Source organism: Protopterus annectens, chromosome 6.part1 (genome assembly GCF_019279795.1).
Source record: "Protopterus annectens isolate FY-2018-M chromosome 6.part1, PAN1.0, whole genome shotgun sequence".
Lineage (NCBI taxonomy): Eukaryota > Metazoa > Chordata > Ceratodontiformes > Protopteridae > Protopterus > Protopterus annectens.
The window spans coordinates 172508246-172528398 of record NC_056738.1 but is presented as its reverse complement, the minus strand read 5'-3'; the positions used below and the strand labels follow the sequence as shown (position 1 = coordinate 172528398).

Sequence of the window (20153 nt, the reverse complement as noted above, 5' to 3'; positions counted from 1 at the left end):
TTGGCAGTGTTTAATACATTGCACCTCTCTGGCTTATTAGCCCTGTATTTGTCCTTTCTTATACCTAATGGCATATATTCTGTCTTTCAGGAGGTCTTTGCATTTATTACAACTCTATCCCTCAAAATCGCATACAGATTGTGCTCAACAACTCAGTACATTCTTTTGCTAACCAATCTTCCTTCTCCATTTAAGAGTATGGATAATACACAGATGTGCAATGAAATTTCTTTCCCCTGTGGTTTACTGTGAATCAAGATTAGGAGCAGTCTTGCCGCATTACATGTCCTTTTCATAGAGAAAATACATGGTGTATGTACCTAATCTTTTCCCACATTAATATTTATTTTTTTTAAATTAGCAGCTAACCTGTTTCTCATAGTACACCTTTTTCATTTTGCTGTGGTTTGTTCTTTCATGAGTACTCCCTTATCTCACCAGGTGTCAACCAAGGATCTATCCAGGAATATCAGGTCCTCCAGTGACAGTGCTCATCTTTGTCTTCTGACCTTAAAAAATAAGTTGATCTTTTCCTCTTCCTGATTTCTGCTTTTCTGCATTGGGAAATACTCCTGCTTCTGTGTCCCAATTGACTGTATGTATTGCTTTGCTTTGTTGTGCATGGATTTTGAGGATGGATTTTTTTGTCTGATGTGGACACTTGTAACTGCAGATTTTTTTCAGCTTTCTTGTAGTTTTCTGTAGGTATCTGTTTAAGTGAATGTGGAATATTCTCATCATTGTTGCAGACTTTTTTTCATAATTGCATCTCATTTGGGAATCAGCTTCCCTTTTTCCCTTCCATATCATTCTATTGGACCAACAAACCATTGGCTATTCCCTGAAGTGCTGTGTTTCTTGTGACCTACTTTATTTTTCCTGTTTCCCGAGCTGCAGTGTAAAGTTTTGAGTTGCTTCTGAAGGCTTTTGCTGGAGTCTCTCCTCCTTCACCTCACTGATATCTGTGCTGGATTGGCCACCTCTGAGTCAAATCACAGGGCTCACAGTTCTTCCCTCATGGGTCTCTCTTTCTCTCCCTCTCATGTAGGGTCATAGGTATATAATAGGTTAGCAGCCACAAGGGCCTTTGTAAGCCTAGCTAATGCATCTGAAATCTCTGACCGGTTCTGGTACCCTTGATAAGTGTAAGCAGGGGCTTGGGAGATGAAACATTTATAAGTATGGTCCTAGGAGATGAACCATTTGTATGCTGACTGTGTCCATTAGAGACATAGGTGCCAAACCAGAGATGAATTTCCTGCTCCCCATCTAATTGTCCAAGTTATACTTGAATTGTATTAAGGAATAAATTTGCTTCACATGGATGGAGAGCCTGTTCCAGAGAAGGGATAGCCTCTAGGATACATACTTGTTTCTCCAAAAGGTTTTATTTATATCGCAGGCAAGGCTTAAGTCTTTAGAATGGGTGATCCTGCTGCCATTTCCTTTGCAGATATGCAGGAAGTCCATCAGGATAGGGTCTAATAAAGCCTTGTATGCCAGGCACAGATCTCCCCTCAACAAGCCCGAAAGAGACAGAATACAGGGATGGGGATTTGAGGTGGTCTGCATAGGGCATGTTACTTACATCCTGTGTTCTTTTACTGAGGAACCCCCATGGACATTACAGTTATTAGATGTACCTGGTTAAGTACATACCAAAGGGGACACTATACTCAATGATAGGTCTGATGAATGCTGAATACAATAGAACAGTGACCTCCTTGGACCTAGATGCTGTACCTTTGTTTATAAGTTGCACAAAGTAGAATGATTTCTCACTATTGTAGACATGTGATGGTCAATGGCTAGATTGTCCGTGTCTCTCCAAGTCCCAGACTACTGAGTCAACTGTTAGGGGTGTGTTGTCAGTATGATAGTTTCCAAGGGTGGACGAGTTCCTGAAGGATACTGTTATGCATTTCTTGACATTTAGTTTTAGTCTGTGGCTCGAACATGAGTTATTTGTCTGTGTCATCCCTTCCTGGAAACATTTGTGTTGCTAGAGGATTCTATGACCGCTCCTAATTTTCAGTCCTCTGCAAATTTAGTCAGCCAGAGGCCCTTGAAATTTGCATTGGCCTCAGAGAAGTAAATGTCAAAAAGGAGCAGTCCCAGGACTGATCCCTGAGGGACACATCCTATGACTGGCCACTTTGTAGAGGTGGACTCCCCAGTTCTAACTTCGGGTGACGTAAGGGTTTATACCTAACCTCTTGACTTTATCAACAATGCCTTCAAATGGGATATTGTAAAAACTAAAAGAAAAATCTAGCAAGGCTGGACTTTCCACTGTGTGATTCTTTAAACCTTCTGTACTAGAGGCAACATAGGAGATATGCAAATGACTGTTTAATGACATCGGGTGTTTCAGCTAAATGACCATTCTGAATGTCCATGACTTTCTTCTTTTTGTCTATTTATGGACAAATTTAGGCCAATAAAGCCAGATCCCCCTAGCTGTGGACATGCATGTTTCAGCCTTGTTATGGCATCATCAGTACAGCATAAGTGGAATGTTTGGCTAACCTGTGGAAACAGAGTTGTCATACCCAGCTGATGTCCATAATCATTAGGGTGTCTGCAAAATATCCTAACCAACAAACTAAAACAATGAGTAAAAAGGTCACACAGACAAACTGATCAGTAAAAACTACAAGAAAAATCTAGGAAGGCTATGCTTTCCACTATGTGATTCCTTAAACCTATTGTATTAGAGGCAATATGGGATGTATGCAAATAACCCTTTAAGCACATCAGGTGTTTCAGCTAAATGGGAATTCTGAATGTCCATGACTTTTTTCTTTGTTAAGGTTATTTATAGACAAATTCAGGCCAATAAAGCCAACCCCCCCCCAGCTGTGGAAATTCATATTTCAGCCTTTTAAAGTCATCATCGGCACAGCATAAGGGTCATTTGCATATGTCCCATGTTGCCTCTAATTATTGGATATTGTGTCAAATGCCTTGGTCAGGTCAGAGTAGGCAGTATGAATCATTTTGGCCTCATCCTTTGCTTTGGTGACCTTCTCAAAGAAGTCCACCAGGTTTATTGAGCATGACTTACCCTTGACAGAACCAAATTAGGTTGGATCAAGTGTCATAACTGATCATTTCTGTGATAATTCTTTCCATGGCTTTACATAGGATGCTAATGAGACTTATGGGTCTGTAGTTTCCAAGCTGTGAAGATGGCACAACGCCTGTTTGCAGAGTACAGTTAAATAGCAATTCCAGAAGACGTAATAGGTCATGTTTCATGCCATTTAGAAGGCATCCTGGGATATTGTCTGAGCCCATCAGTACAGTATTCTTGACTGTACAGGAAGTTTTGAGGACCTGTTCCATAGTCATAGTAGGGGGAGTTATATTTGGTGGTATTTCCTGTGTGGAGGTTGAGGGGGGAGACAGGGGGAAAAGTTAGAGCTGAATTTGTCTGCCAGTAGGTTCCAGTAGGTTTGTTAAATCTTCCGGCTCAGTATAGGTGGCTCCAGTAACAATGGGTTCCACACACAATTGTGTATTGCCTTTGAGGCATAGCTAAAGAATTCCTTTTAATTGTTCTTGACCTCTGAGGCCAAATCTACCGCAGACTTGGCTTTGGTAGGCTTTATTTTTCCTCTGATTTATTTGTTTAGTTTGGGAGTGCTTTTGTCCTGCTGTGTGCTGCACCTCCTAATTTTTGCCTTGATTTATTTATTCTGTTATACAGCCTATTGATGATGTGGTTCCACCAGGGTGGCCTGTTTTTTTCGAATTAGTTCTGCACTTCTTACTGGTGGGTACAGCTGCCTCATTGTAACGAGCTTGTATATATGGTTTCTGTGAACAGTTCCACACAGGCAACAGTATTCTCAGGGTTTATGGAAGCTTGAAATTTTGCCAAGAAATTAGTTAATAGTAGATAGCCTGAGAGTAGTTAAGAGTAGTTACTGAACATTAGTTAGCTGGGTTTTTTTTTTTTTGTACTTCAAAGGTGATCATTTTATGGCCTGACCTTACCAAAGAAGACATTACACTAGGATGTGTGCCAGATCCAGTATGTTTGCACCCCTTGTTGGCATGTTGACTGCCTGGTCTAGGGAGTTTCTGTTTACAAAATCAATGAATCTCTGTGCCCGAATGTGTGATTTCCAGTTAATAGTGGGGCAGTTAAAGTCACCCATGAATATGATATTATGTTGAATGGTGAGTGTTTCCAGTAAGTTGAAATACATGCTAAGGGTTTCTTGGGTCATAGAGAGGGACTTAAAGCTTGCAAGAAAGTGATATACGATTTTGGCTATGGTGATTTGAACATAGAGAAACGTGAGTGCTTTGTCCTGTTTGACCAGCCGTGTGGTATAATTATTTTGATGTAACTCGAAACACCTCCACCTTTAGTCCGTGTCTGTGTAGTAGCTGGTCTAAATGTGTGAAAGGCATGCCTTATACGGCCGGTGTATTCTCCATGGCTTTAAACCGTGTCTCTGTGACCACACATACATTAGCATTCTTGAGGGTAAGGAGAGCTTGTAGGGAGTGTAGTTTTCTGTTTAGACTACTATCATTGAGCAATAACATTCTTTAGATTTTCTTTGTTTTGATTTGCTGTGTCAGAAGTACTTTCAGTTAGGCATTGTTTAAAAAAGGCATTATGGGGAAGGACAGTGTTTTAGCTAATATTCAGAAGCGTAGCGGGGAGAGGTGCAGACCATCCCTCGCAAAGCAGTGCGGACTGTTGACCATCTCCTTCCATGCTGACAAATATTGCACTCCCTTAGAATGACAACAGCATTTTAGCCAGTTATTAAAACCCGTAATCTTCTGCTCGTAATGTGGCATTATCCTTGGAGAAGGTAAAATGCTGCTCAAAGGTAGGCTCATACCAGCCTGGGACACGCATTTCAAGAGCTCCATGATTTCTCTTCATCTAGTGTAGGTAAATATGTTTCAGGTCATTTACACCCACATGGACTATGACTGAGTCATACTGGTACTTGTGGTCCAATGACTTCAGTGTGTGCATAATTGGAAGATCATGGCCCCTGATAAGCAACTGACCATGACATTTTCCTTAGTCAGCCTGGTGAGAAGGACATCAGTGTGTGCCACAGTGGAGTCTCCGACCAGAATGTTAGATTGTGTGTTGGCTTGCCTTATGGGTTTAGAAGTAGAGGCTCCATGAAACATAGCAGTATGTGTTGTGGGTGGTGTTTTGGAAGAGTACATTTGGGGCTGCTGAGGGCATTTTTGTGTACTTTGTCTAGGAAGTCTCTTGGGTTTAAGAAGGTAGTGCCTCTGCATATGTGGGTCTGTGTGTCTACATTGAACTGTGTGTGATGGGTGCAGCATGTGCTCTACTGATAACTCCTAATGTGGATCAGTTTATGTGGGAGCTTTGCCTTCAGTGACATTGTGTAAATACATCTGTCACTGCCTTATCAATTTGAGAATTAGCTGGCTGTTAGTAAACATGAGGCAATTTCTACATTGCATCAGGATGCCCGTATCCACCGAGATGATAATGAAGATAGTGGAAAAGAGAAGCAGGTCACAAGCTCCAGATGATGCAGGGGTCTATAAGCTTGTTGTAGCCTTTTCCTAGTAGATGCCTTGAATAGCAACCAGACCAATTAGGAAGGTCCAACAAAGGCACTCTCTGCCCAGTCAGAAACCGTCAAAATCAGTGCCCTCCGCTCCTCCTCTCACAAGGAGCAAAATGTAAACACAGATTTCAAACTGGCATGTATGAAGCACTTGTCAGCCTTTCTGGTGATCGTCAGTCTCCAGAAACGAATGACCCTGTGGTCCTACTCTCACCATGAGCAAAACAGAAGCACAAATGTCAAGATGACTTCTAAGAGTCAGAATGTGGGCTCTCCAGTAATTGGTAGTCTTAGACTAGATGCTGTACATTTAAAAGTAGGATTAATAATGGGTTAATATCTGAAGAGTTGCACTGTGCACTAAGTAGATATGAAAGATGGGGTAAATCAAGCTTTAGCAGTCTAAGGGGAAAGCCACTCATTTTAAAAGAGCAAGATGGAATGGAAGGGGTTGGGCAGTTTGTATTCTGGCTCTATGGAATACAATGGGATGGCCAGTAAATTTTAAACAGCTGAAGTGGACTGATTTCACAAAGTGAAAATGTTGTACTTATTCGCAATAGCCAATGAAAGAGGAGAGGGAAGAAAATATTTGGTCAAATTAACATAAGAGTAGGCAGCGAGAAAGACAGTTGAGTGTAAAACACATCAGCAGCAGTGAGGGAGGGTGGGAGAAATTTTACTTTCTCCGTGACTCACAAAAGACATAGCTGTGGTCTCTCTCCTAGTTTAAATATGCAGTTGAAAGCGGAGCACAAGTGAAATATAGTGTAAAGGAAATGCATCACGCTATAAAAAATACAAGAAAGCAAACACAAACTAACCCTTCAGTTATAGCAATTTAGTTTGCATGAGCATTTCCAGTAAAGGCTTGAATTTTTTATTTTACTCCTTAAATAGGTTTAGTTCCTAGCTCCACCCTCAGTTCACAGGTACATTAGTTTAATTGACCTGTTATTTCTGTGCGACTCACAAGAGACACAGCTTTGGTTTCTTTCCTGGTTTAAATGTGCAATTGAAAGAAGAATGCAAGGAAAACAGTGTAAAGAAAATGCACCACAGTATATAAAACAGAAGAAGAAGACAGAGTCTGAGTGAATGGAACAAATGTTGTCTAAATAATACCAGCATAAACATGTTTCAGTATGCTGATTTTTTTTCTGTCTCGTGCCTCATCCTGTGGATACATTCTGATATAATTGATTAGCTGTGTGGTAATTTTTTTCTGTGCATGTCTTTCATGTAAGAGCAGAACTTCTGTCTTATAGTTTCTGGAATGCCCAAGACATGATGGCGATTTTGTCACCTTTATAGGTTGTCAAAGTTGTTGGTCTTTTCTTTCTCCTGTTGCAGCTCTGTGCACAGGTTCCTTATAGTTTGACCTTGCTCTTTCATCTTTTTCCATATAAGTTTTGTCTGCTTTGTTTCTCTTAAATAGCTGTTCAATGTTTTTACATCTTCAGAAACCATTTACAGTATTCTGAACAAAACGGACATTTCTTCCTCACTTGTAGCCAAGCTGAGTCTTCCTTTCCACATAATCCTCTTTACTTGTACTAATGAATTCTCTAGTTTATGAAAACTAATTTGGGTACATAATCTTTGAAATCTCCAGTACTTCTCCAAGACCTCTCTGATCAAGCAGCCATTAGTTTGGATAGTCATACCCTCGTATTGATCAGGTGTTTAAAGTCGTTTGTTCTTTTAGGCACCACTGCACAGCCTTACCCATAGTCTGTTCATTTATAAGATTATTTGCTTATATTTATTTTTTATAAAATTGCATGTTTAATTTAGACTATGATTTTGAATTAAGCAATTTTTTCGTTAATTACCAAGCAACTATATTAATTGCCAACTGCCTATCACATAATGAAAGTTTGAAGACATTATATTCTAACAGTTAAGAAGTTCAGTCCTTTATTAAATATAATCAGTGTTTGTTGTAAACATGTACTGTTTTCCTAGCATGAAGCTGCTAAAGTAATGCAAGATGCCATCATTGAGTTTTCTGGTACATCAGAAGAGTTGCGTATTACCATAGCCAATGCAGATCTGGCTTTGATGCAAGGAGACACTGAATTGGCACTTAGCATGCTAAGAAATATTATGCCAGAACAACCATACTTCATACAAGCCAAGCAGAAGATGGCTGATATCTATCTACATCACAGAAAAGACAAAAGATTATATTTGAGCTGTTACAGGTAAGATTCTATTCTTTCTGGTGTCATTTGATGATAGGATGTAAAACATCCAGGATAAAATTTATGTTGATAACATTAACACGGTACAGGTTTATATCTGCGAAGTTCAACTTTGGGAGTAAGCTTGAGAAGGCATGTTGAGAAGTTTGCAAACTTGCAGAATGTGACAGCAAAGTATTGTGTTAAGCAGATATTTTACAAGCCATCAGCTACTAGACAGAAAATGCTGTAGGTCATGGGAATTTGTCTTGGCATTTTTGGACATGCAAACAAGTTCTTAAGTGTTCCTAAGCAATGATACCCGATGACCTTCACAAGAAGGGATTATAGCAATAACAAGTAAATCCAGATATGATATATGTTCTATCTAGTATGTTTGTGCTTGTGGTGCTTTATGCTTGCTGCCATTGAATCCTGTTTACAAAGATTGACCATTTTGTCTAATGTAGCCGTCCTATAATTCCTGTGTAGTAAAACAGAAAAAATAAGTGCACAACAGCTTTCTGATGAATCTGTATGTTTGGTATAATATTATGCGCACACAGGTTCTGTTAAATTAATCTGGCTGGAATAAATATAGATATTTCTTCTACAGTAATATCTTTATGAAGTAAACAGCTAATATGAAGTTGTTAAATCTCACCGTTTATTCTCATTGATGGGTTCGGAGCAGATCCTCGGCTCCGACACGGCCGATAGCAAGCTCAAGGTTTGCCAGTAGCTCGAGACCAAGCCCCTTATCCCACAATGCACTGCTGGAATTACCTCAGATCTAGTTTGCCGCGGCAAGAGAGATCTCTGTGATCCAGCTAGCTCGAACCATTTTAGAAAAAAAATTAACAGCAAGTCTACAAAAAGTTTTCGTTTTTGTTTAAAAAATATAGTGTGTGTTAGTACTATTATATTTACTCTATAGTTAAATACTTAGATAGTATAAATAGTTTAAAAGTTGGGGCCTTGTTGGCCTCTTTGTTTGTATGGGCCTTTAGCCCTTTTTCTCTACTATTAATCCTTATAATAGTCAGGCTTTTTCTGTGGGTCTCTCAGCCCTATATTTGTATCTATGTTTGTATATATATAATACTGTTATAGATAGTGCCTGGATTGGGCTTAGTTGTTTGTGGATCTAATTTACTGTGTTTTCCTTTAAATATGTTGGATGATAAGGAGAAATCCCATCCCAAATTGGGATTCAAAAAATGCCCAGATTGTGGGCAGAAAATGTCCGTCACTGATGGGACACATTCAATGTGTCTACTGTCTGGGGGCTAAACACCTCCAAGACACCTGCAGCATTTGCCACTCCTTTTCTTCAAGAGTCCTCTTGGAGAGAAGAAGGAAACTTACAGACAGGGGATTGCTACAGCAATCTTTTTCGGACGTTTTGAATAGCCATGAGGGTACTAGTGCGTCCTCCAAATCCAAGTCTTCAGATAAGGTCCAACAAAGGCTAAAATTTCAGAAAGAGGGTCATTGGTTCCACAGTCATCGGAACCGAGTGTACCTTTGATTCGGAGCCAGTTCTCAGTATTGGAGCCAGTCTCGGAAGTTCCTTCTTCATCTCTGCTCCAGTCAGCACCTTCGGTGCATTCAGCTAAGTCTTCAGTCAGCCTTTCAGATTTGGACATGGATCGGCTAGTGCAGAAGCTTTTTACAGGCACCAGGACTTGCCAAATTGTTGTCGGCCCCGACCAGCTTGTAGGTACCGAAGACCATGGAACTGGATTTGTCTACTCCTCCGAGCCGTACTGGACTCTCGGAGCCGAAGGAAATTGAACCGATGGTGGTCAAACCTTTGGAGCTGATACCCGCACCGGTGTTATCAGCTCCATCTACTCGGATGTCCTCGGCGCCGACCAAGGGCTCTAGGAGCCGACGTTCTCCCGTCTGGTCTGGGGAGGATAGTCACACCGACTTGGTGCCGACTCTTCCTCTCGGGGCTTCGTTTCGGATCAGCTCGGCTCCTACCTCGGGCTCGGAGCCCAGGGTTTCGGTGCGGGAGAATCGGACGGTACTGTTGGGTCTGTCCACTCCTTCTCGTTGGAGCCATGGTGCCTTCGATGCTATTAGGAGAGTTTTGTCTCCAAAGTCAACGTCAACATTGGTTCAGCTTTCCCTCTCCCCTCAAGCTCCTGTGTCTCCTTCATCTACCGATCCCTCTAAGCGTAGAGACCCCGAGCCTCAAGTACCCCCACATGGCGTCCCCTGCTCTTCTGAGACCTCCCCAGATCCCCCCCACTGAGGAGGTGCCCAGGAAGAGACTGTGCAAGGGGAGGCACCTAGACTCCTCACAGGAGTCTTTGACATCTGACATGGACTTAGATGAGTCAGAAGGGTCCCCTTGATCCCCCTCTGAGGATATCTCCTTTGCAGAGATACTAGAGATCCTTAGTCAGAGGGGCGATTGGCAGTCCAAGACCCTTACTGAGGATGTGTCCGTGCTCTTGAAGGCTTTTGGGTCTCAACCTTCTGCTTCTTGGGTGTCTCCACCTTACGATGAGCTCATGGAACTGATCTCTCGTAAGGCGTGGGAGTCACCGGAGGCCATGGAACTTGTCCCTCGTAGAACCAATAAATTCATATCTGCCCCAGTGGACAAGCCATTTTTGACAAAAGGAGTGCCTGTTGATGCCATGGTGGTAGGTGCAGCCACCAAAAAGGAAGTATCTGAGACATCCTCTTCTATCCATCCCCCTAACAGAGATTCTAGGGTTATGGATAGATATAGGAAGCGCATGTTTAGTTCAGCGACTTTTTCTCTGCCATCACTGAACTACTTAACCCATTTTACAAGACTACAGAGAGACCTCCTGAATGAACTAGGAGATACTCTCCAGGGTACGGTAGCTGCAGGAGTGGCCGACAAAGTCAACACCCAGCTCGCTACCCTAAACTCAGTGGTGAACTCGTCCATGCGTCTCATATCCTATGCAGCTGATGGTTCGACTAGAGCCGCTAGTTCGGGCATTGCTTTTCAAAGACCAGCCTGGATGCGTCTCTGTTCCTTTGCGGAACCCTTTAAGTCTTCCTTTATTAGTATCCCATTCGATGGCTCATCACTGTTTGGACTCAAAGTAAAGGAAACTTTAACCAGGTGTTTAGCAGGAAGGCAAGACCTTATCTGCTGTTGGGGTCAGTTTTTCCACCCCTACTCGGCCCTACCCCAAGGGCCTTAGGAGAGAAAAAATGTGGTTCCGAAAAACTCAGGTGGCCTTTCAGGACACACATGGAGAAACCCCCTCTAGAGGCAGAGGAGGGGGTTATAACGGAAGACGCCGCCCCCGTGGCAGAGAGGGTCCGCAGCAACAGGGTGACAGTGGTCAGTTCTCCGGTCAGTCCTACCAGCACCCCTGAAAAGGGGCCCGACTGTTCAGCTCTGGAGGCAGTCGGGGGTCACTTGTCTTTGTACCCAGAAGCCTGGCTAAACATAACATCGGATACTTGGGTACAAAGCATCATTTCCAGAGGATACTTCAAACCGTTCTTTTCCCCTCCCATTCCTATAAAGAGAATCCCAGATGTTCCACCCAATCTCAGGGAACAAGCAGTCGTAGAGGTCCGCAGATTGCTAGAAAAAGAGAGTCATCCAACCAGTCCCAGCAGACCAAGTCGGATTCGGAACTTACTCCAGATTCTTTTTGGTACCAAAGAAAACAGGGGACTGGAGATCAACTTGGATCTCAACAGACTCAACCAGTTCGTAAAGAAAGAGAAGTTCCGAATGGTCACACTTCAGTCCATTCTTCCCTTTTTAGGGAAAGGCGATTGGATGTGCTCCATAGATCTCAAGGACATGTACTATCACATAAAGATGAACAGACACTCCAGAGATCATCTGCGCTACCGGCTGGGAGCCAATCATTACCAGTTTCAAGCCCTGCCCTTTGGTCTCACTACAGCCCCCAGAGTGTTCACCAAATGCAGGGCAGTGGTCACAGCTCCTGAGACGTCTAGGATTCCAGGTGTTTCCATACCTAGACGATTGGCTCTTCACCGCTACCACCAGGCATCAATTGACTCAGGCAACACAATACACTCTTGACACTCTGCCATCAATTAGGCATTACAATCAACTTCGAAAAGTCTGCCTTATCGCCATCGCAGCATACCATTTTTATAGTAGCAGAGCTAGATACCTCAACTACCACTCTAAGTCTCCGTATCGAAAGAGTCTCTCTTCTCCGCCAAAACGTCAGCTCACTGGTGTCAAAAAACAAAGCTACAGCAGCGGAGGTATTGAAAGTACTAGGTTTGATGGCGGCAGCAATCCTGGCTATACCACTCGCAAGGATGCATATGCGAATTCTTCAATGGCTCCTCTTCGCTCAGTGGTCTTACCAGAAACTACCGATGCACCACATAATTCTTATCATGGATTCTTGCAGGAGAGACCTTCGGTGGTGGTTGACGTCTCCATGTCACAATCAGAAGACCCTTTGTTCTCCCTCCCCCAATAGCCACTGTGACCACGAACACTTCCCTGATAGGGGGGGGGGGGCATTTTCAGGAAAAGACTGCCCAAGGCACATGGACAGATCAGGAATCACATCTGCACATCAGTGTTCTAGAGTTGAGAGTGGTACTTCTGGCGTTGCAGTACTTTCAGGACTCTCTCCCTCTGGGGACTATTGCAATTCAGACCGACAACATGTCAGTAGTCTGGTACTTGAACAAGTCTTTACCCCCTTTGTCGAGAAGCCCTCAGGGTCTGGCAATGGGCTGTGTCGTCCCTGCGTTTTCTGTTAGCAATGCACATCCCGGGGAAATCCAGCGTGATAGCGGACAAGCTAAGCAGGGCAATATTACTCCCTCACGAGTGGTCTGTCAAACAACAGGTTGCGGAGTTGATTTTCCGCAAATGGGGCCAGCCTTGCTACGACCTTTTTGCCAGCCACATCAATTCAAAATGCAGAAGCTACTTTGCCCTAATACCACCTCCCGGTCATCCCCCGAGAGACGCACTTTTACACGATTGGCCCCCGGGTCTCCTTTATGCATTTCCACCCTTCCCATTAATACCCATATTTTTACAGAAAGCAAAATCGCTGGGAAGGACTGTTATACTCCTAGCCCCTTACTGGCCTTGACAGATTTGGTTTCCGTTTCTCCACCATCATCTGTTGGAAGATCCATGGATCTTGGACCCAGTTCCGGACCTTCTGACAAATCCCGTCAGGGGATCTTCATCCTTCTCTGCAGTCCCTGAAACTGACTGCTTGGCTAATCCACTTCCCCTAATTGCCAGGCTTCATTCAATTTCAGAAGATACAAGACAGATTCTCTTGTCTTCTCACAAGCCATCTACCAGGAAATTATATAGCAGCAAATGGAAAAGGTTCTCAATTTGGGCCAACATGCAGAATATTGACACTTTCCGAGCTCCGCTATCTTCGATTTTAGAATTTCTAACAACATTTTTAAGGAAGGGGCAGCAGCTGCTACAGTTCGAGTTCAGTTGGCTGCTATCTCAAATTTTCACCTTGGTCTTGGTGGCTCAAATATTATGAGCCATAAATTATCTAAAACCTTCCTTAAAGGCGTTCTTCATATGAGACCTCCGATCAAAATTCCCTTTTCTTCCTGGAATTTAAACCTTATGCTATCTCAAATTATTCTTCCCCCTTTTGAACCAGCATATTCTTGTGATTTAAAATTTTTATCTTGGAAAACAATATTTCTTGTGGCCATTACGTCTGCCCGCAGAGTGTCAGAACTTCAAGCATCATTTGTCAGACCACCCTACATGATCTTCCATGCTGATAGAGTATCTCTTAGAACAAACCCCTCATTTTTATCTAGAGTCTGTTCTGAGTCAAATATCAATCAGGTCATTGAACTGCCAGTCTTTTTCCCCAACCACTCTAGCAAATTGGAATATATGCTGCACAAACTTGATGTTCGCAGACAGCTCAGATTTTATCTTGACAGAACTAAGGATATTAGGAAATCAGACCAACTTTTTGTATCCTTCTCAGAAACAAGAAAAAGGCAATCCAGTGGCTAAAAAAAATTTATCTAAATGGTTATCCGATTGTATGTCCTTTGTTTATGAGAATGCAAGCATGCCTTTAATGCACAAACCAAAAGCTTATTCTACCAGAGCTGTCTCTACCTGTTCTGCTTTTCAAGCTAAATTGCCCTTTGACAATATTTGCGCTGCCACTTGGCCTAAGCCTCATACCTTTATCACACATTACAAAGTAGATAGGGCTTCAAGGGACAGGTCTTCCTTTGGTTCTACGGTACTGAAGAACATACTCCCATGAGCCACCCAAGGTTGAGGGTGCTAGGGACGCCGCTACCCATCAGTGAGAATAAACAGCAAGATTTAACAACTTCACATATATAGGTTATGTACTTACCATAATGTTCCATGTGAGTTGTTTATCTCGCCTTTATTCTCATGTCCCTCCTTCCTTCCCCCTCCTGGCTGACTGTTGACTTAGAGGCTAGTACCATCCTGGTTATTCAATATTTATTCTTCCCCTTTGGGAAGTGTTCTTCGCAGATATATATAAGAGGGTATGTATATGTTGTTTATATGTATATATATATATGTATATACTGTTATTCACAGCAAACAAGATCTGAGGTAATTCCAGCAGTGCATTGTGGGATAAGGGGCTTGGTCTCGAGCTACTGGCAAACCTTGAGCTTGCTATTGGCCGTGTCGGAGCCAAGGATCGGCTCCGAACCCATCAGTGAGAATAAAGGTGAGATAAACAACTCACATGGAACGTTATGGTAAGTACATAACTTCTATTTTGTTTGTTTTATTTATTTATTTACTTATACTTGTTTACTGGGGAAGTGCACTGATCTGAATGGACCATTTGCAGGCGCAGCCTGGGTGGAATAGGATCAAATAAGAAATGAACAAAACATTTGCAGGTACAAGGGCTATAAAATATATACATATTTACAGAGACAAAAAAATGCTACAGCATTTAGTTCAAGAAGTAGATTGCAAATTCAAAACATGGATGATGGAAAATGGAATTATGTTTAGTAGAGCTTTTTGGATAAGATCTAGCCATAATGACCAAGATGGCTTGTGCTACAGGGATAGCAGGATACCATTACATAGAGATGTGTGAAGGCACTAGAAGAGGCAAGTGAAAATAGTTGCAGGAAAGGATACCACTGGGCGAAGACAGAGAAATGGAGAGAGAGGCATGCAGAGGGAAAAGGAGTAGAAAGGAGAGAAGTGTGAGATATGTAGATAGAACAGGGAGGTATAATGAATGAGAGGCAGTAAATGAGGGGATGACAAGATGAGCTAAGGAAGGATGAAATAGGGATAAAAGAGTGTGAGAGAACTGCAGGGTTCATGTAATGTGATCTGTGTGATTGCAGTTACACTTTGTATCTGTGAAGAGGTGTTCCCTAAGCTGTTGTCTAAAGTTCAAGTACATTTGGACATCTCTGAGAGTGGAATTGAGTCCCATAGTGTAGGTGCAAGGATGGAGAATGTGTTGTCAGCGCAGTGAAGTTTAGTTTTTGGAGTTAATAAGGTAGGTTCAGATTGAGAGATAACCTTGAGATTGTATGTGGGGGTTTGGAGAAAAGTTTATGAATGAGAGGGGAAGATATCTCAGGAGAAAGTGCTTTATGAATTAGTGATCTTAGTAGGAGGTCGGCTCTCAAATGTACTGGGAGCTGTTTAGTTTTGGCAAGAGATAGGCAGTGGTGTTTTTAGTGGGGAGTTAGTAATGAACTGGCAGATTTTATTGGCGATGGTTTGGAAGGTGGTGGAATTTTTCTTTAAGGCCGCAGCTGTTATGAGTGATCTATATTTAAATTGAGATAAGAGTATTCCTTTGCCTATGGTAACTTTGGCTGGCTGGGACAGAAGAGGTAATAGCTGGTGTGCCCAGAACAGTAGTGTGTTGATCTTTCCAAGTGTGTTTTGAATGTGTAGTTGAAAGTTAAGATATTAGCCTAGCAAAATGCCAAGGTGTTTGAAGGATGTGGTAGTTTCTATGGTGGTACTGTTATCTTTAATATTAAAGAGTCTGGCTGCTTTATTTATTTTATGGTTGGTTTCTAACAGCACTGCTTTTGTTTTTGTGGGATTGAGTATATGTTTCTGGCCTATTAGCCAGTGGTTGATGTACTGATAACAGAAATGTTCATGTAATGCTGTGAGTTTAAAGGAAGAAAATGGAACTACTGAATTAGTAGCAGCTGTGCTGTTCCTATGCACAAATGAAGAGTAAATGCTGAAAAAAATTTAGAATTCATGTAGACATTTCTGAACTTGCATAATTCCCCTGCCCCCACATACTTTACATGTTAACTCATCTAGAGTATGTGTCCAGTTTTTAGCAGTTTGGATGCCTTCATAGAAATGTCGTTGCCGTTGAACATTTTTTTTCTCTAGTTCTTCTCAGATGTTCTTTTCTTCATTTATAGGAACTCACTCTCTGGAGTGTGTTCTAGCAAGATATATATATATATATATATATATATATATATATATATATATGTGTGTGTATATATATATATATATATATATATATATATATATATAGGTGTGGGTGTGTGTGTACATATACACACACACATACATACACACGTATATCCATGGATGTACTGTGTCATTGTATGAGCTTATAATGGTTAGCATGTTCCCATGGCAGCTGACTCTTACACATTTCCCTATATCACAGCCATATTTAATCTATGTAGGACTTCAGACTGCAGTATTCATGGCAGTACAGCCTGCAAGTGACAGCATCCAAGGTTGACTTCTGATCTCTGGTTCCTGAGTTTGGAGAGTGTATGTTTTTTTATTTGCATTTGGTTTCTTTGGGCACTCCAGTTGCCTGTCTAACTCTAAAACATGCTAGTTGATTGGCTGTTTGTGCGTGCATGTGTATGTGTGCACATATATAGTCAAAAATATAACCCTGGAGCAAAAACATGTGAAAGTAAATACAAACCTAGACCAAGGCAAAAAAAAAAAAAAAAACAAAACAAAAAACCCCAGAAAAATACAATGTGCTATCCTTGGAAATGTCTTCAATGCTGTCAGATAAATGTCAACTTATCCAAAAATCAGAAAAAAATACTTTTGAGTATGCCGTTTTGTTTCCTTTCATGAAGTAATCTTTATTAAGTCAGTCCTTCCATTTGGATCAGAGGTAGTAGGCAGATGAGCGTTGTGTATCCCCCCCCCCCCCACACACACAAACACCTCGATTCCTACACTTCCAGCTTATTCTAGGGACCCCAAGACTCCAGGTCTCTAATTAATGATTTTTAATAATTTAATGCTTTAATTTTTAACTTGATTTTGGACTGGATTTTTCAATGAAAACTGGGCTGTGTTTCAACGTGTTGTTCAACTGCAGCACTCCCTACCCATATAACAAATTAAACTGATCAAAGGGTCAACCGCCATAGGTCCCTAGGAAACACCATGGTACACAGCCTTCGTTTGAAACTCCGATCCAGCCAACATAACCACCTTTTGTTGTTGACAAATAATCTGCGGATAGTAGGAGTACTGTCCGAAAAGACAAAAAGCTCACACAATGGGCAGTTTTAAACCCCTTGTTAAACCAACTGCCATCGGCAACATTTGAATGGCTGGACACGTGGTTATGATGCAGACTCCAACCTAATCCTACACTGGCATCTATAATAGTATCAATCAAAAAACCTTGCACTTAAACTCAGTGGCTTAAATTAAAGCTCCCACTGTAACCCAGGATATGCTTTAAATTGACTAATTTCACACATACCAAAAGGTTCCCAATAAATCCTCCGAACTGAAACATCACCAAAACATAGGAACGCCTTCACAGGGCCCCCATGCTAACATTAAACCCTTGTTAATTTCTAGGTTCTCTAATAACAGCCCCAGGTACATGCTCCACCACTAAGCAATGGGATCAACAAGATCCTGGCTAAAACTGAAGTTAGCACCATGGTGGGTAGCTATAATCCTATAACCCAATAAAGAAATGGCTGTCCCTGATGGGAAAGGATTGGACCCCAAACCGCAGTTTCACAGGCTTACAGCCATACCCCGTACCATTGGCTTAACATCCTGACATTTTGAAATTACCCATTATCTTTTACGAAGTTAAATAACAATAATAAAATAAGTAGCATAAAATATTATCTCCACCTAAGCAAAAATCCTATGGCCTTGAACCACGTAGTTCTGCACAAACATATTAAATAGACACAGCCTATACCTTGCTTAATTTATATTTTATTTTTAAAAACGCCCTTTACAACATTTACCGTAGATCCTAGGCAGATCTGAATAAGCTCATTTAACAGCAAAAGCATTGACTAAACATTAAACGGATAGCAACAATTTAGCTACGATTCACCTCCATACTATTTTAACCACTGCATATAGCTAGTAAAATGAATCAGCATGACTTGAAAACTTTAGCTTTATTATTTTTACATGCTTTGGTTTTGGCTTTCATGCTTTTTTTTAGGACAATGTATCCTTAAAAAATTTAGTGAATAAGATGTACTTTTTTTTTTTTTTTTGACAATTTAACCTTAATTTTAGAATTTAATGGATGTGATGTACTCTGGAAGCCTCAGGAGGTTGGGGATTTAATTGTAATGACCAACCCTCGGAGTATCAGAACATAATTGACATAGTCCTGAGGCAGTCACCTCCCCTCAGCACACATCCTAAGATATAAAAAGGCACTGCTGTCACAGCATTCAATACACAACAGTCATCTGCCTACTACCTCTGATCCAAATGGAAGGACTCATTCAGATCAATGCAGCTCAAAAAGTTTGCACTGTAACTTCCAATGGCTGGAGCCTAAGCCTTTTCACAGAATCAAATTGTGTCCTCATATTTTAAACAAATGTTCATGTCTCCGGAATCATAAGGATTATGAAAGAAGTATAAATAGCAAACTTCTTCAGCGTAAAGTGTTTTTATAGTGGTAGCATTTTTTAGTTTCTAGGTCTTAAACCAAATTACATAAGTCACAGTAAACATAGTAACAGTTACATTTGCAATGTTTTGTAAACAACCTACAATATCTCCGCAAACACTCAAGTTACACGCACACTGTCAGCAACATTTTATTCACCTAACCGAGAGCTTTCATATGAGGCAAAGAAGTTCTTTCTGTGTTACTTGGTTGTTCAGATATTTAGAAAAATGTGTAAATTATATCTACATAAGTTAATATCATAAAAATGACTTGAGACGTACCTCCCTGGACTACATGAAAAGAGACATGGAAGAGCTCTTGGATCATGTGGCCCAGGCAGGTATGACCCTAGCCCTGAGTAGCATCCTGCCTTCGCCCAGAATGATACCACAATATAATGACAAAATGATTGACTTCAACAATTGGCTAAGCTTCTGGTGTCATTCAAAGGGGATCCAGTATCTGTCTGCCTGGGACGATATGATTGACAGACAACGATGCTTTGCCAGAGATGGTCTGCACCTGTCGACCCTGGGATTCAGGTTACTGGCTAAGGCTCTTGCCACCCCTATAGTGCCTTTTTTAGACAAAGCTCAAAGGACAAAACCACCACCGTAACAGGTGTAAGCATGCAACATCTAAAAGTAATGCTACTCAATGCTAGAAGTCTAAACCTCAAAATCCACTCTCTCGAGGCACTCCTAAAAATGGAGAACATTGATATCTGTGCGGTAACTGAGACCTGGTTCAAGGCTCCAGAGGCATCTGCTAGAAAGCTGAAGACGAATTTCACCTTTCAACATGACAATGACCCCAAGCATACATACAAATCAAAAAAATAATGGCTTCATCAGAAGAAAATTAAAGTTTTGGAATGGCCCAACCATAGCCCAGACCTAAATCCAATAGAAAATCTGTGGAGTGACCTGAAGAAGGCTGTGCACATGAGATGCCCTTGCAATCTGACAGATTTGGAGCATTTTTGCAAGGAAGAGTGGGCAAATATTGCTAAGTCAAGATGTGCCATGCTGATAGACTCTTACCCAAGAAGACTGAATGCTGTAATTAAATCAAAAGGGACTTCAACAAAGTATTAGTTTAAGGGAGTGCACACTTATGCAACAGGCTTATTGTGCATTTGTTTTATTTTTTATATTTTTTCCCCTGACAGATTTGTTTGTTTTTCAATTGAATTGTACAGGTTATAGGTCACATTAAAGGTGGGAAAAGTTTTGAAATGATTTATTGTGGTCTTATTTTTTTATATCACAAAAATCTGGCATTTTAACAGTAAATAAATAAATATATATATATATATATATATATATATATATATATATATATATATATATATATATATATAAAATGTTCCATATTGATAAAGGCACTGGGAACTAATTGGCAGCATGATGCCAGGGCACTTCTCGGCT

The 20153-nt window shown here is 41.2% G+C and overlaps 1 protein-coding gene across 1 annotated transcript in view; it reads left to right on the top strand.

Moving 5' to 3' along the window:
• Window positions 1-20153, top strand: part of TTC21B (tetratricopeptide repeat domain 21B) — a 3240027-nt gene that overhangs the window by 1646970 nt on the left and 1572904 nt on the right. Inside the window, exon 15 of the mRNA XM_044075355.1 lies at window positions 7557-7795. Within this exon, the coding sequence (XP_043931290.1) occupies window positions 7557-7795 (239 nt within the window). The remainder of the gene's footprint in view (window positions 1-7556; window positions 7796-20153) is intronic.